This window comes from Oncorhynchus mykiss, chromosome 24 (genome assembly GCF_013265735.2).
Source record: "Oncorhynchus mykiss isolate Arlee chromosome 24, USDA_OmykA_1.1, whole genome shotgun sequence".
Classification (NCBI taxonomy): domain Eukaryota; kingdom Metazoa; phylum Chordata; class Actinopteri; order Salmoniformes; family Salmonidae; genus Oncorhynchus; species Oncorhynchus mykiss.
Window position 1 is genome coordinate 18,001,211 of NC_048588.1, and position 16,895 is coordinate 18,018,105.

Consider the following 16,895-nt stretch of genomic DNA (forward strand, 5'->3'; position numbering starts at 1 on the left):
GTTGGCAGTCCTCTTCTGGCTGTGCCGGGTTGAGATTATAACAGTACATGGCCAAGATGTTCAAACGTTCCTAGATGACCAGCAGGGTCAAAGAATAATAATAATCACAGTGGTTGTAGAAGGTGCAACAGGTCAGCACCTCAGGAGTAACTGTCAGTTAACTTTTCATAGCCGAGCATAAAGAGACAGCAGGTGTGGTAGAGCAAGAAAGAGTCAAAAACAGCGGGTCCAAGACAAGGTAGCACATCCAGTGAACAGGTCAGGGTTACATAGCCGCAGGCAGAACGGTTGAAACTGGAGCAGCAGCAAGACCAGGTGGACTGGGGGCAGCAAGGAGTCATCAGGCCAGGTAGTCCTGAGGCAAGGTCCTAGGGCTCAGGTCCTCTGGGAGGGGAGGGAGAGGGAGAGAGAGAATTAGAGGAAGCATACTTAAATTCACACAGGACACCAGATAAGACAGGAGAAATACTCCAGATATAACAGACTGATCCTAGTCCCCCAACACATAAACTATTGCAGCATAAATACTGGAGGCTGAGACAGGAGGGGTCGGGAGACACTGTGACCCCGTCCGACGATACCCCCAGACAGGGCCAACCAGGCAGGCTATAACCCCACCCACTTTGCCAAATTACAGCCCCCACACTACTAGAGGGATATCTTCAAACCACCAACTTACTACCCTGAGACAAGGCTGAGTATACTGTAGCCCACAAAGATCTCCCTCACGGCACATGCCTGAGGGGGGCGCCAACCCGGACAGGAAGATCACGTCAGTGACTCAACCCACTCAAGTGACGCACCCCTCCTAGGGACAGAATGAAAGAGCACCAGTAAGCCAGTGACTCAGCCCCTGTAATATGGTTAGAGGCGGAGAGAAGGGAACCGACCAGGCAGAAACAGCAAGGGCGGTTTGTCGCTCCAGTGCCTTTCCGTTCACCTTCACACCCCTGGGCCAGACAACACTCAATCATAGGACCTACTGAACAGATGAGCCTTCAATAAAGACTTAAAGGTCAAGACCGAGTCTGCGTCTCTCACATGGATAGGCAGACCATTCCATAAAAATTGAGTTCTATGGGCTAAAGCCCTGCCTCCAGCTGTTTGCTTAGAAATTCTAAGGACAATAAGGAGGCCTTTATCTTGTGACCGTAGCATACATGTAGGTATGTACGGCAGGACCAAATCGGAGACATATGTATGAGCAAGCCCATGTAATGCTTTGTAGGTTAGCAGTAAAACCTTGAAATCATCCCTAGACTTAACAGGAAGCCAGCATAGAGAGGCTTGCACTGGAGTAATATGATCAAATTTTGGGGTTCTAGTCAAGATTCTAGCAGCCATGTTTAGCACTAACTGAAGTTTATTTAGTGATTTAACCGGGTAGCCGGAAAGTAGAGAATTGCAGTAGTCTAATCTAGAAGTGACAAAAGCATGGATGAATTTCTGCATAATTTTTGGACAGAACGTTTCAGATTTTTGCAATGTTATGTAGATGGAAAAAAGCTGTCCTTGAAATAGTCTTGATATGTTTGTCAAAAGAGAGATCAGGGTCCAGAGTAACACCAATGTCCTTCACAGTTTTATTTGAGACAACTGTACAACCGTCAAGATGAATTGTCAGATCCAACAGAAGATCTCCTTGTTTCTTGGGACCTAGAACTAGCATCTCTGTTTTGTTCGAGTTTAAAGGTGAAACATTTGCTTCCTTATGTCTGAAAAACAGGCTTCCAGGAGGGCAATATTGAGTATTCACCGTGTTTCATCGAAATGTACAGCTGTGTATCATCCGCATAGCAGTGAAAGTTAACATTATGTTTTCTGAACGACATCACCAAGAGGTAAAATATATAGTGAAAACAATAGTGGTCCTAAAACGGAACCTTGAGGAACACCAAAACTTACAGTTGATTTGGACAAACCATCACCATTTACCATCTTCACGATTGCAGTCTCAGTGCTATGATGGGGTCTGAAACCAGACTGAAGCGTGTCATATACATTATTTGTCTTTAGGAAGGCAGTGAGTTGCAACAGCTTTTTCAAAAATGTTTGAGTGGAATGGGAGATACGATATAGGCCGATAGTTTTTTATATATTTTTTGTCTTTTTCAAGAGAGGCTTTATTACTGCCACTTTTAGTGAGTTAGGTACACATCTGTTGGATAGGTAGCCATTTATTATGTTCTACATAGGAGGGCCAAGCACAGGAAGCAACTCTTTCAGTAGTTTAGTTGGAATAGGGTCCAGTATGCAGCTTGAAGGTTTAGAGGCCATGACTATTTTCATGAATGTGTCAAGAGATATAGGATTAAGTCTCTCCCTTGATCCTAGGTCCTGGCAGTGTTGTGCAGACTCAGGACAACTACGTTTTGGAGAAACACGCAGATTTAAAGAGAATTTGCTTTCTAATGATCATGATCTTTTCGTCAAAGAAGTTCATGAATTTATCATTGCTGAAGTGAAAGCCATCCTCTCTTGAGGAATGCTGCTTATTAGTTAGCTATGTGACAGTATACATTTTTTGGGGGGGGATTGTTCTTATTCTCCTCAATTAAGTTGGAAAAACAGGATGATGAAGCAGCAGTGGTGGAGTGCCTTTTTCATGAATCAATAAGTACAGTAAATCACCTTACATTCAATCATTTTTTATTGACAACCCAGGATTGTGTGATTGGATTGCAGATAGAACCTGATACCACCAAGTTAATTGGTGTTTACGCAGAGAGAGAACATTCTGAGTTTTACTTTCCTTTAAAAAAAATCTGACACATCTCACATGTAAATGACCAACTAAAGAAAAACTCGGCTATCTAGCTGTCTGGCTGGACGGACCTAGCTGGCTGGACGGACCTAGCTATCTTGCCAGCCGGCCGGACCTAACTATCTGGCTGGTCGGTCGGCCGGACCTAGCTATCTGGCTGGTCGGTCGGCCGGACCTAGCTATCTTGCCAGTTGGACCTAGCTACCTGGTTGGCCTTTCCTATGTAGGCCTTTCCTACGCACTTCTCATTAGTTGGCATTCAGACTTACCTTTTGCAGGTCCGTAACAGACTTTGCAGGTGTGGTTCACTTACGTGCCCTGAATAGATTTAATTAAACTGCTGAAAACCCTCCCACTTGCTGGCCAATATTTTTGTGTCAAGTTTTCATTCAATAGGGTTTTCAGTACATTTATCTAAAGCCATCCCTTTAGATGTGGTGTACCTTTAATTTACATTTTCTCAACAGACTCACTATAATATATTGAGAGAACGGTTCAGAATATTAAGGATCAATTTAAAAAAAGCCATGTAAATAAATACACACATATTTGTCTCCTTTTCCGCACCAATAGATTTGTATGTTATTTAGGGTTAGGAAAGTATTCATGAATAATAATACAAAAATAGTTTTTTTTCAAAAATAGAGCCTTTACACACAAAATATATTGGTGAAACAAAAATACAGTGGTTTTATTCATCCTTAAAGTTGTTATATTCAATTGTTCAATTAGAAAGTTAGAAAAGTCAACAATAGGGGTTGAACAGTAGTCCTAGAAATATACCCTAACAATCCTCACTCATTTGGTCTGCGTTCCATAATGATTCAGATAGGCTACATATTCCAAATGATTGCACAAGTTGTAATACTATGATCCACTAATGCTACTGTAGTGATCCTCAGGAATAACCAGATCAACGTGACAAAGGAAAGAAAGGTAAACTGACAATGTAATGGAATGAGGCAAAATATAAGTAAAGGGACAGTTATAAATGTGTGTGGGTATAACTGACAGTGGCTACCGATACTGGCTAATATGTAACATCAATAAAAAATAAAAAAAATACAGTGAAAAGTCTGGGAATTTAATTAAAACATTATAGAAAACATAAGTGCACTCAGTTGTTTGTAGGTTTGGACACTATACTGTCATTTGTGCATGGCTACAGAAGCCTATAGCTTTTATCTCCGAAATTTCATTCCTGCAAGTTTTAAGGCCAGCATTTCATAAACTTTACAGAGGTATGCTTAATGCTGATAGGCTTCAGTTTGTTGCTATATGACTGGTTTCACATTTGTCTCCAGCGATCATAACATAACATTTATCTAAAACAATTGTAATTTATATTTGCAATCAGTTTATCCAAATGGCTTACTCTTTTACCTAGATCTTATCAATAGCTCCTATCAAGTTGTAAATTACAGTGCATGGAGAATGGTGTTATTTCTATCGGGGGAAAGAAAGCAGACGCTGTTCCACTTGGAACCGACAGGTTGCTCGACTTTATTCATTGGTTCATGGCCCGTTAAGGTCTTGGATTTATGAGGGAATTAAGTCAAGGTCAGAATACAACATATCTGTAGACACACATCTTCCACACAAAAGTGCATTAAAGGGAATTAAGTTCCATTTATGTGCGTATAACTTTGGTCTGAATCGGCCCCTATGTGAATGACTTATTTTTGAGGAAAAAGTCAGATAGAACCTTATAGTCAGTCCCAAGGTCAAGAGGTGTCAATGTCCTTAGACTGTAGTAAGCTATAATACGCCTAAGTGCAGTAAAATGTTGTGTGATGCAAACCTTTTGACAGAATTCAGGTGACCTTGTCAATTATTAATTTTGGGGCCCATAGGCTACATATGACATGTTACTTCTAAAGAGTAGCTTAGCCTGGCGATGAATAAATTCTTCAGTAAAATCTGTGAAATATCATAGCTAGTAGTGCGGCTGGTTGGGTTGTGTATCGGAGGACGCATGACTTTCAACCTTCGTCTCTCCTGAGCACGTACGGGAGTTGTAGCGATGAGACAAGATAGTAGATACTACAACAATTGGATACCACGAAATTGGGGAGAAAAAGGGGTAAAAAAAATAATATATATATATATATATATATATATATATATATATATATATATATATATATATATATATATATATATAATCATGATATCTGTGCATACGATTGTTTTTGAATGTGTACGTTATAATTCTACTGCCTTCCTACAGTTTTTGGAAGTAGTGGACATTGCCAGGCACATCCCGCCACATGTTCACGTAAGTAGGACACTTGTCTAATTTATGTCTGTCTCAGTATTCTCTGCACATCACTTCCATCAATGTTTGAATAAACGTGGGAAAAGTTTACCATAATTTAACAAATTATAACTACTGTTCTCCCGTCTTTGCATATCTTGATTGTAGATGTTCAAATGCGACCTGTGGAGCAAGTGTCATAAAGCAGTCCTGCAGGAGGATCTGATGCACTTTGATCATCTCAAAGAGGATTGAAAGTTGTTTTAAAGCTGTAGCATTGTGGAGGTTTTGAATTGTGATTTGGGGTCTGATCTGAAAATAAATATTTGCCATGAAAATTATTGTAGGCTACACTGCAGCCCCTTTACAATCTGATACTTGAGATTATGAGTTTAAATAAAGTACATTTTCTGTGACATTGTGGAACAACACTATTACAATTTTCCATCAGTAATTAGATATTTTTTTAATGAATGTGTTAAAAAAAATAAAAAAAGGTTATATTTGAAGTGAATTTTGGGTTCGGAAGTTAATTATATAATAAGGTCCAATTAAACTGAATAACATGTTCTAGGAAAAATATTACAAAAAGAAGGCATTGAAAAGTAATGAAAAAACAAAATGTCTTATGTTGCATACCATAACACTAGAAAAATAATACACGAAGTATAATGCAAGGATTGCACTCTTACAATCCAAGGAGAGCTATGTAAATCTGTGACGTACCTCGCTTTCGTAGAGTTTGAGGGATTTTTCTGTTCCAGTCTTGTAAATGTACTTGCGCCTTGCTAGCTAACACATTCTGGACGTTGTGAAATGAATATATTTTCCATATCCCGCTTTGCTAATCAGTCAACTTAAAAAGGAGCCAGTCCTGACTCCCATCACATAGGTATGTACCGTTATGGGCAATGGGAGTCAGCCAGCTGTTTCTGACAATACAGCTGTATGATAGCAACAATAGATGTGGCTAGCTCGGTAGCCATCTCCTTCCATTGTTGTTATGCTAGCTAGCTATCTTGTTCTAGCTAAGAAGATTGCTACCTGCATATCCAGCCTGATATCCGTTGGATAGCTAAGGCTACCTTTGATTATTTTCAAAGTCATATGCATTTTTATCTTCGCTAGCTAGCTAAACCTTTGATGTCTAGCAATGTCCTCGCCCCCTGGCTATAGTAATGTGCTGCATCTTTCCCAGTCAGCCATGGCAGACAGAAGCGTTTTATCATCATAGTTTATTGTAGACTAATATTTAATTGTTTACTGTTTACATACTTTAAACATGTAAAATTATGGAATAATTTGTATAATCATGTCCCATAACATTATTTCCAAAGACTGTTCTTTGACACAAAAGCTAATGACAATCCTGTTGTTTATTATCTCTTCAACAGCCCCTAAACATGGATTTCATCGAGAGCGAAGCAGAGGAGTCTGAGGAGGAATTTGGGAGTACAGCATGTGAATAATTTTGATTTTATTTCAAAGATGTCCCTTGACAGAGTTTATCCTCACAACTACTCTAAATAAGAACCATGGTAACAATGTGCAGGCTGCACACAATGTCATGTGTAATCTTACTTGATGTACAACTTCTTGATTTGTGACTTAGATGAGGAAGAGGAACAGGAGAATACCGAGGACCAAGATGAGGATGGAAACCTCAGTGGTCTGATTGATGATGGTGTGGATGAAGGGGAAGGAGAGGAAGAGGAGGAGAAGGAAGGGAAGAAAGATAAAGAAGGAGATAGTGACTCTGGGGAGGAAATTGGACACCATAAGAGGAAGAGAAGTAAGTGGTCATTCATAAATTGTTCCAATATTTATTCCTGTCAGGGCTGCACTGTGATTGCTTCCTAGCCACGTTGTAGGCTGTTTCTTCGGTCTTTGAATAAACTATAATGGTGTAAACTCTTTGATTCTATTTTGATTTGTGACACCTAACAGTGTGCAGCAGAACCATGCATACAACAATAATCACCTTTGGTGTTTGAGTATCTTGTGTTTTCTGTCTACAGGCTTTGACGACCGCTTGGATGATGATGATATTGATCTCATTGAGGAGAATTTGGGAGTGAAAGTGAAAAGGGTATTTTGATGCCATTATGACAAGCAAAATGCATTGGCATCATGGACATTGTATAGCACACAGCTGAGGTCTCATGTCATGTCCCATAGTCCCACTCTCTAAAAATAGTATGTAAAAGGAGATAGACTCAAATGTTTTCCTGATACCTCTGCTCCTTCCTTATCCCCATAAACAGCAAAAGTTCCGTCGTTTGCGAGACATGTCGGACGATGAGGATGAAGAGGGAGATGATGACGTCAGGGAGGCCCATGAGAAGGACATGATAGCGGATGAGATCTTCATGGGGACGGGAGCGGATGAGGGCGAGGCATTGGATGTGCCTTTGCATCCCGGGGAGGATGAGCAGGAGGACGATGAAGAGTCTGGTATGAAACATTTGAGATACTTCATCTATAAACAGTGGAATTGTTTTGAGTTAGCAGATTTTTAAAAGCCATTTCAAAATGTTTGAGTCATAGGTATTTTTATTTTTTTCTCAGATATCGATGACTTTATTGTGGATGATGACGGACAGCCCTTGAAGAAACCCAAGTGGAGGAAGAAGCTGCCAGGATATACAGATGCGTAAGTGATTCTGACATTTAATTGAATCACTTAGATCTCAATTTGCAGTAGCCTCTCCACCTGGAAGCTCAACCGAAAGTATGAAGTCCTATCTGTGCAATAGAATTTGATATGTTAAGTGTGTCCCAAATGGCATCCTATTCCCCTATAGGCCCTGGTCAAAAGTAGTGCACTATAAAGGGAATAGGATGCCATTTGGGATGCAATCATGTTTACCTTTACTCACCTGCAGTATTTAGTATTGAGCACCACTCCTTTTTTTACAGAGCACTTCAGGAGGCCCAGGAGATATTCGGAGGGGACTTTGACTTTGCCGAGTTTGACACTGAAGCCTATGAAGATGCAGAGGAGGAGGAGGATGCAGATGAAGAGTCATGGGACCGGCCCAAGAAGCAGACCAAGAAGAGAGTGGGCCGACGCAGTATCTTTGAGATCTATGAGCCCAGTGAGCTGGAGAGCAGTCACATGACGGACCAGGACAATGAGATCCGTTCCACTGACATGCCAGAGAGGTTCCAGGTGTGTATACTTCTATAGGATGCGTCCCAAATGGCACTCGAACCCATAGAGCTCTGGTCAAATGTAGGGCACTATATAGGGAATAGGGTGCCATTTGGAACACAACCATCATAGTCATAGGGACATGTGAGCACCTGAAATTCACCTATAACTGTTATGGGCTTGACTCTGTAGCCCATTGGTATTCAAACTATTTCTTCAGTCAGTATTTATGGGGACCACATCCTTTTCACAATAATTTTGTGTGACCCCACACCACCCCAAATATAATGACACAACCTTAAAATCGGCACACTTTGATGTTCACATCAACAAATAACCTTCAATTCAAAACATTTTAATCTATAATCAAAATTTAAAAACATTTAAAAATTGAAAAAACACAGCTTTGCACACTCTTAATAAACATTTAAATAAACTCTTGAATGAGTAAGTGTCCAAACTTTTGACTGGTACTTATATATATATATATATACATATTATTTTATATTTTTTCAATATAAAATAATATGTATATATATATATATATATAAGTACCAGTCAAAAGTTTGGACACTTACTCATTCAAGGGTTTATTTAAATGTTTATTAAGAGTGTGCAAAGCTGTAATCAAGGCAAAGGGTGGCTACTTTGAAGAATCAACTATACAGTATATTTTGATTTGTTTAGCACTTTTATGTTTACTACATGATTCCATTTGTGTTATTTCATAGTTTAGATGTCTTCACTGTTATTCTACAATGTAGAAAATAGTAAAAATAAAGAAAAATCCTTGACTAAGTAGGTGTGTCCAAACTTTTGACTGGTGCTGTACTTATTTCATTTTTTGGGTCGACCTCACTCTAGTTCCCCCACGACCCTGACTTTGAATACCACTTACTTTGAATAACATTGACTTTGAATACCACTGCTGTAGCCCATACCCTTTTCTATGTGTGTGGTCTTGTTGTTTTTAGTTGCGCTCCACTTGTGTGAAGCCTGCAGAGGATGATGAGTTGGAACAGGAGGCTGAGTGGATCTATAGGAATGCCTTCTCTACTCTCACCATCTCCATGCAGGTACTGGAGTGAGGATATTTTAGCTGGGTCTCATAAGACAATTAGTTCAAGCTGATGCTACAGTCTACAGTGCATTCGGAAAGTATTCAGAACCCTTAACTTTTTTCACATTTTTATTACTTTTACATACCTTTTTCTAAAATTGAATAAATTGGTTTAAATTGGTACTCAGTACTTTGTTGAATCACCTTTGGCATCGATTGCAGGCTCGACTCTTTCTTGGGTATGACGCCACAAGCTTGGCACACCCGTATTTGGGGAGTTTCTCCCATTCTTCTCTGCAGATCCTCTCAATCTCTGTCAGGCTGGATGTGGAGCGTTGCTGCACAGCAATATTCAGGTCTCTCCAGAGATGTTAAATCAGGTTCAAGTCCGGGCTCTGGCTGGGCCACTCAAGGACATTCAGAGACTTGTCCCGAAGCCACTACTGCGTTGTCCTGTTGGAAAGTGCATCTTAACCCCAGTCTGAGGTCCTGAGCGCTCTGGAGCAGGTTTTCATCAAGGATGTCTCTGTACTTTGCTCCATTCATCTTACCCTCGATCCTGACTAGTCTCCCAGTCCCCTGCCGCTGAAAAACATCCCCATAGCATGATGATGCCACCACCATGCTTCACCGTGAGGATGGTATTGGACAGGTGATGAGCAGTGCCTGGTTTCCTCCAGATTTGACACTTTGAATTCAGGCCAAAGAGTTCAATCTTGGTTTCATCAGACCAGAGCATCTTGTTTTTCATGGTCTGAGTCCTTTAGATGCCTTTTGGCAAACTCCAAGCGGGCTGTCATGTGCCTTTTACTGAGGAGTGGCTTCCGTCTGGACATTCTACGATAAAGGCCTGATTAGTGGAGTGCTGCAGAGATGGTTAACCTTCCGGCAGGTTCTCCCATCTCCACAGAGGAACTAGAGCTCTGTCAGAGCTCAGGGCTCTTCTCCCCCGATTGCTGAGTTTAACCGGGCAGCCAGCTTTAAGAAGAGCCTTGGATGTTCCAAACGTCTTCCATTTAAGAATGATGGAGGCCACTGTTTTCTTGATGACCTTCAATGCTGCAGGAATGCTCTGGTACCCCTCCCCAGATCTGTGCCTAGGCACAATCCTGTCTCAGAGCTCTATGGATAATTCCTTAGACCATGGCTTGGTTTTGCTCTGACATGCACTGTCAACTGTGGGACCTTATACGGACAGGTGTGTGCCTATCCAAATCATGTCCAATCTATTGAATTGTAGAAACATTTCAAGGATGATCATTGGAAGCAGGATGTACCTGAGCCCAATATAGAGTGTAATAGCAAATGGTCTGAATACTTATGTAAATAAGGTATTTCAGATTTTTCTAAAAACCTGTTTTCGCTTTGTCATTATGGGGCATTTTTATAAATAGATGAGGGAAAACATTTATTTATTACATTTTAGAATAAGGCTGTAGGTCTGTTTTTAAAATGCTTGTGTTTTTGAAATAAAATATTCTGTGTTTTCAGGAGAACGCAGACTATTTGGACAGAGGTCCAGCCACTACATTCAGCAGAAAAGGCCCCAGCACCATCCAGAAGATTAAAGAGGCTTTGAATTTCATGAGAAACCAACACTTTGAGGTATTACACAGTTCCTCTATCACTGTAGGTAATGTGAGTTCTTCCATATCATTTTAGTTAGTTAATACAACTGTATTTCTTATTTTACCTCAAGGTTCCGTTCATAGCGTTCTACAGGAAAGAGTATGTGGAACCTGAACTCAATATCAATGATCTGTGGAAAGTTTGGCAGTGGGATGAGAAGGTAATATACTGTAGCATTGGATTTTTGTTAACTTCCTCCCTTAATTTATTCTCTCTGTTTAATTACTGTTTAATCTGGGACTGTCTTTCCTCCTCAGTGGACCCAGCTGAAAACCCGCAAACAGAACCTGAGACGCCTGTTCCAGAAGATGCAGGGATACCAGTTTGAACAGATCTCAGCAGACCCAGATAAGCCACTGGCTGATGGCATTCGACCATTAGACACTTCAGATTTAGAGCGGTAAGGCTTGTCATGTCCAACATGTTTGTAAATAAGCCTTGTCTGAGCCAGAATGGCCCATAGGGCAGTAGCCTATCTCCTGTTTCTGTAGTATGATGCACCTTGATGTACAAGTACACCCCCTGGACAGGACCCTAGTCATGTTATGACACCTTTATTATCTTTGTTGTATCAGAGTGCTGACCTGATTATGTTTGTCTGACAAGGCTGAAGGATGTCCAGTCTAGTGATGAACTGGGCGACGTCTACAACCATTTCCTGCTGTACTATGGCCGGGATATCCCAAAGATGCAGAATGCAGCCAGGTCCAGCAAGAAGAAGCTGAAGAAGATCAAAGAAGTGGATGAAGATGGTACGATTTAGATTATATATTGTAAGATTGTGAAAGCACAGTGGATCTTTGCCCTCATCAGAATAATTATCATGTATTATGTTTGCAGGTAATGAGCAGGAAGTAGTAGAGGAGGAGGAAGAGGAAGAAGAGGAGCACCCGAAGGGGCCGGACCTGAAGCTTGCATCTCGCAGGGATATGTACAGCATCTGCCAGGGTGCAGGACTGGGTGAGTTCTTTATCATGTGTGTCCAGTAGGTGTCACTATCAGCACCTTTTACAAACAGATGTGTGTGCCATACACCTTCAGGTCTGTACAGTTAGCTCGTTATAATACAAAACTTGCTAAGTAATGTGACTAGTGACTAGTGTACTTAAACAGAGTTTTCCAATCGAAGTGCACTTGCTGTATCATGAGCCGACTATATTTGCAACAGTTTTTGAGTCCACCGTTTAAAGGGTTCTCTCATCAGATGGCCTAGCCAAGAAGTTTGGTCTGACTCCAGAGCAGTTTGGAGAGAACCTACGTGACAGTTACCAGCGTCACGAGACGGAGCAGTTTCCTGCTGAGCCAATGGAGCTGGCTAAGGACTACATCTGCAGGTTAACCAGCAACACATTTTTGCACTGTATACAGAATACATTTTCATATAAAGATAACCCAACCATTTTAGCAGTAACAGGGGTGGTGTTGAGAGGTGAATATGCAAACTTGTGGCACCATTTGAGATGCAAACCTATACCTTCCACAATACTACTAATAGTGTGTTCTCTCTGCCTGTGCAGCCAGTTTAGCACAGCGGAGGCAGTACTGGAGGGAACTCGCTACATGGTCGCCATGCAGATCGCTCGGGAGCCTCTAGTCAGACATGTGCTCCGACAGACATTCCAGGAGAGAGCCAAGATCAACATCAAACCCACCAAGAAGGGAAAGAAGGTATACACCACCTATTTGCAATAGGGTTAAAAAAATCACGGTAACTTTCTAAGAATTCCCAGGTTTTCCAGAAATCTTGGTTGGAAGATTCCTGCAATCAGGGGTGAATAAGCAAGAAGTCCTTTATCTTTCTACCAGCAATTCCTGGAAAACCTGGGAATTTGGGGAAAACTACTGCAATTCTGCAACCCTATTCAGCAATTACCACCACTTCTTTGTTGGTTGTATTAGTGGTTTATTTAGGTCTTTCATGGAATATACAGTACTTTCAGAGGCGACAGGTAGCTTAGCGGTTTGAACTTTGGACTGTAACTGCAAGGTTGTTTGTTCGAATTCCTGATCTGGCAAGGTGGAAAAATCTGCCGTTCTGCCCTTGAGCAAGGCCGTTAACCCCCAACACAACTGCTCCTCTGATTCAGAGGGGTTGGGTTAAATGTGGAAGACACATTTTGGTTGAATGTATTCAGTTGTGCAACTGACTAGGTATCCCCTTTCCTCATTCATACCCCTTGACTTATTCCACATTTTGTTGTTACATTCTGAATTCAAAATTGACAACACAATGCTGGAATGGCTTCAGAACAGGAATGTGAAAGTCCTTGAGTGGCCCAGCCAAAGCCCAGTCTAGAAACAAAATCAATTGAATCAATTTTGAATTCAGGCTGTAACACATCCAAATGTGGAATAAGTCAAGGGGTATGAATACTTTCTGAAGAGATTAGTTTATATTGTATAGAAAAAACACATTTAACAAGTTATGTCTTTTCATTGATTCATATTTTTACATTTGAGTTATTTAGCAGATTAGTGTGTCATTATCTAGATTAGACTACTCTACCATACATGTATGTGGTCTAATCTCTCCTGTAGGATGTGGATGAGGCCCATTATGGCTTCTCCTTTAAATACCTGAAAAACAAGCCTGTAAAGGAGCTGAATGGAGACCAGTTCCTCAAGATGTTGCAGGCAGAGGAAGAGGGCCTGCTCACCATTAACGTCTGTATTGACCTGATTGGAGTGAAGGGGTGAGGTCTTGTTATTATAACATTGTGTAATAACATATTAATATCATTATAGTCTGCATCCCAAATGGCAGCATATTCACTAAATAGTGCACTACGCTCTGGTCGAATGTAGTGCATTATGTAGGGAATATGGTGCCATTTGCGACGATGCCGCTGAGTTTTGTGTAATAACATATTAATGATGTGTAATAACATTAATAACATGTAATAACATATTAATAACACGTAATAACACGTTCCAAAATGTGCTCTGTTTACGTGTATACTGTCCTGAGTCAGTCAAGTATCCATGCTATCACTATGTTTGTTGAGCAGGTACGGAGGTGACCAGGCATACTATGAAGAGATCAAGCAGTTTTACTACAGAGATGAGTTCAGCCACCAGGTTCAGGAGTGGAACAGACAGCGCACTCTGGCCATCGAGCGCTCCCTCAAACAGTTCCTTTACCCGCAGATGGCGAAAGAGCTGAAGAACAAACTTATTGCAGAAGCAAAGGAGAACATCATCAAGGTACCCCGCCCCCCCCCCCCCCCCCCCTCCACACACACACACACACACACACACACACACACACACACACACCCAAGGAGGAGGATAAATCTTCTGCAGCAACTTCCATTATTATCTCAACATTTCATTAGATCTTCTTTTCATTACGTTGATGTGACGTCGTTGCTACTGTGGTATTGATTACTTATTTTCTTATTCCGGTATCGACTTTCCAAAGCAGGTGGCACAGAGCACTGATGTATGTTGAGCCTGCTACAGTGTTGTGATAGTGGTTGCCTGCCCCTCAGGCCTGCAGCAGGAAGCTGTATAACTGGCTGAAGGTGGCGCCCTATCGGCCCGACCAACAAGTGGAGGAGGAGGAGGACGAGGAGCTCATGTCTGAGGCCCAGGGCAAAGGGATCCGCGTGCTGGGAGTGGCCTTCTCATCCAGCAGGTAGACTACTGCACACTGTCTCTGACTTCACTTTGGACGTGTCCCAAATGGCACCCTATTCCCTATGTAGTGCACTACTTTTGACTAGACTCTTTGGGCTCTTGGCAAAAATAGTTCACCTTATAGGGAATAAAGATTTTAACTTCAGTAAATTGTCTTTACCACTTTTACTGTCAGCTAAATTGAATGACCTATTTATTTAATGTGTTTGTGACCATAGAATTAGGAATTATAATACAAGAATGGACTGGATCTAATTATGGTGGGATAAAGGTCAGCCATTTTGGTTAGGGAGTTGTTCAACCATGGTTTGCCAGTGCTGTGATAAAATGTATGTTTGTTAGCAAGCTAGCCAGCAAGTTTTAGAGGAATTATTCCATAAATTTTTCAAATGAACTGCCAATATACCAACATTGCATTCAATCAATAGATGTGGTAAAGAGGTCAATGGAACACAGACCGTGGTGGATCGAAGGACAACGGATTGGCACACATTCAACAAATCTGATCAAACAAAGGACATAATTGTAAAATCCAGCCCACAATTCCTCCTCCACCAAACTTTAGTTGGCACTATGCATTTGGGCAGGTAGCGTTCTCCTAGCATTCGCCAAACCCAGATTAGTCCGTTGGACTGCCAGATGGTGAAGCGTGATTCATCACTCCAGAGAACGCGTTTCCACTGCTCCAGAGTCTAATGGCGGAGAGCTTTACACCACTCCAGCCAACGCTTGGCATTGCTCATGGTGATCGTAGGCTTATGTGCAGCTGCTTGGCCATGAAAACCCATTTCATGACTCTCCCGACGAACAGTTATTGTGCTAACGTTGCTTCCAGAGGCAGTTTGGAACTCGGTAGTGAGTGTTGCAACTGAGGACAGACGATTTTTACTCACTTCAGCACTCGGCGGTCCCGTTCTGTGAGCTACCACTTTGCGGCTGAGCTATTGTTGCCACTTCACAATAACAGTGCCCTCAAAGCTCATCACTAAGCTAAAGATCCTGGGACTAAACACCTCCCTCTGCAACTGGATCCTGGACTTCCTGACTGGCCGCCCCCAGGTGGTAAGGGTAGGTAACAACACATCCGCCACGCTGATCCTCAACACAGGGGCCCCTCGGGTGCGTGCTCAGTCCCCTCCTGTACTCCCTGTTCACTCATGACTGCATGGCCAGGCATGACTCCAACACCATCATTAAGTTTGCCGATGACACAACAGTGGTAGGCCTGATCACCAACAACGACGAGACAGCCTATAGAGAGTAGGTCAGAGACCTGACCGTGTGGTACCAGGGCAACAACCTCTCCCTCAACGTGATCAAGACAAAGGAGATGATTGTGGACTGCAGGAAAGGAGGACTGAGCACTCCCCCATTTTCATCGACAGGGCTGTAGTGGAGCAGGTTGAGAGCGTCAAGTTCCTTGGTGTCCACATCACCAACAAACTAACATGATCCAAGCACACCAAGACAGTCGTGAAGAGAACACAACAACACCTATTCCCCCTCAGGAGACTGAAAAGATTTGGCATGGGTCCTCAGATCCTCAAAAGGTTCTACAGCTGCACATTGAGAGCATCCTTACTGGTTGCATCACTGCCTGGTATGACAACTGCTCGGCCTCCGACCACAAGGCACTACAAAGGGTAGTGCGTACCCGACCAGTACATCACTGGGGCCAAGCTTCCTGCCATCCAGGACCTCTATCTATGTCAAAGACACCAGCGGTTGTCAAAGGCGGTTTTCAAAGACTTTTGCCACCCTAGTTACCCTAGTCATAGACTGTTCTCTCTGCTACCGCATGGCAAGCTGTACCAGAAAGCCACGTCTAGGTCCAAGAGGCTTCTAAACAGCTTCTACTCCCAAGCCATAAGACTCCTGAAAATCTAATCAAATGGCCACCCAGACTATTTGCATTGCCTGCACATTATCTATACATAGTCACTTTAATAACTCTACCTACATGTACATATTATCTCAATTACCCCGACTAACCGGTGCCCTCGCACATTGACTCTGTACCGGTACCCCCTGTTTATAACCTCGCTATTGCTATTTTACTGCTGCTCTTTAATTATTTGTTACTTTTATTTCTTATTTTTTAAAGTATTTTTCTTAAAACTGCATTGTTGGTTAAGGGCATGTTAGTAAGCATTTCATGATAAGGTTTGTTATATTTGGAGCATGTGACAAATAACAATTGATTTGATTTGATTTGACTTACAGTTGACCCGGGCAGCTCTAGCAGGGCTGAAATTTTACAAACTGACTTGTTGGAAGGGTGGCATCCTATGATGGTGCCACATTGAAAGTCACAGAGCTGTTCAATATAGGGAAATCTACTTCCAATGTTTGTCTATGGAGGTTGCATGGCTGTGTGCTCGATTTTATACAC

The 16,895-nt window shown here is 41.8% G+C and overlaps 1 protein-coding gene across 2 annotated transcripts in view; it reads left to right on the plus strand.

Annotated features, from left to right (window-relative positions):
- The first annotated feature begins 4,715 nt into the window (after positions 1 to 4,715).
- Positions 4,716 to 16,895, plus strand: part of LOC110503906 (transcription elongation factor SPT6) — a 31,395-nt gene continuing 19,215 nt past the window's right edge. Inside the window, exons 1-20 of one of the 2 annotated variants that reach the window (XM_021582537.2) lie at positions 4,716 to 4,847; positions 4,995 to 5,042; positions 5,190 to 5,913; positions 6,416 to 6,482; positions 6,634 to 6,813; positions 7,040 to 7,110; positions 7,286 to 7,475; positions 7,590 to 7,674; positions 7,941 to 8,193; positions 9,150 to 9,251; positions 10,727 to 10,840; positions 10,935 to 11,024; positions 11,122 to 11,264; positions 11,471 to 11,616; positions 11,705 to 11,824; positions 12,069 to 12,198; positions 12,382 to 12,532; positions 13,403 to 13,557; positions 13,873 to 14,068; positions 14,356 to 14,501. In XM_021582537.2, the coding sequence (XP_021438212.1) occupies positions 6,425 to 6,482; positions 6,634 to 6,813; positions 7,040 to 7,110; positions 7,286 to 7,475; positions 7,590 to 7,674; positions 7,941 to 8,193; positions 9,150 to 9,251; positions 10,727 to 10,840; positions 10,935 to 11,024; positions 11,122 to 11,264; positions 11,471 to 11,616; positions 11,705 to 11,824; positions 12,069 to 12,198; positions 12,382 to 12,532; positions 13,403 to 13,557; positions 13,873 to 14,068; positions 14,356 to 14,501 (2,330 nt within the window). In that variant the 5' untranslated portion in view covers positions 4,716 to 4,847; positions 4,995 to 5,042; positions 5,190 to 5,913; positions 6,416 to 6,424. The remainder of the gene's footprint in view (positions 4,848 to 4,994; positions 5,043 to 5,189; positions 5,914 to 6,415; positions 6,483 to 6,633; positions 6,814 to 7,039; positions 7,111 to 7,285; positions 7,476 to 7,589; positions 7,675 to 7,940; positions 8,194 to 9,149; positions 9,252 to 10,726; positions 10,841 to 10,934; positions 11,025 to 11,121; positions 11,265 to 11,470; positions 11,617 to 11,704; positions 11,825 to 12,068; positions 12,199 to 12,381; positions 12,533 to 13,402; positions 13,558 to 13,872; positions 14,069 to 14,355; positions 14,502 to 16,895) is intronic. The other variant, XM_021582538.2, reaches the window with a different exon arrangement.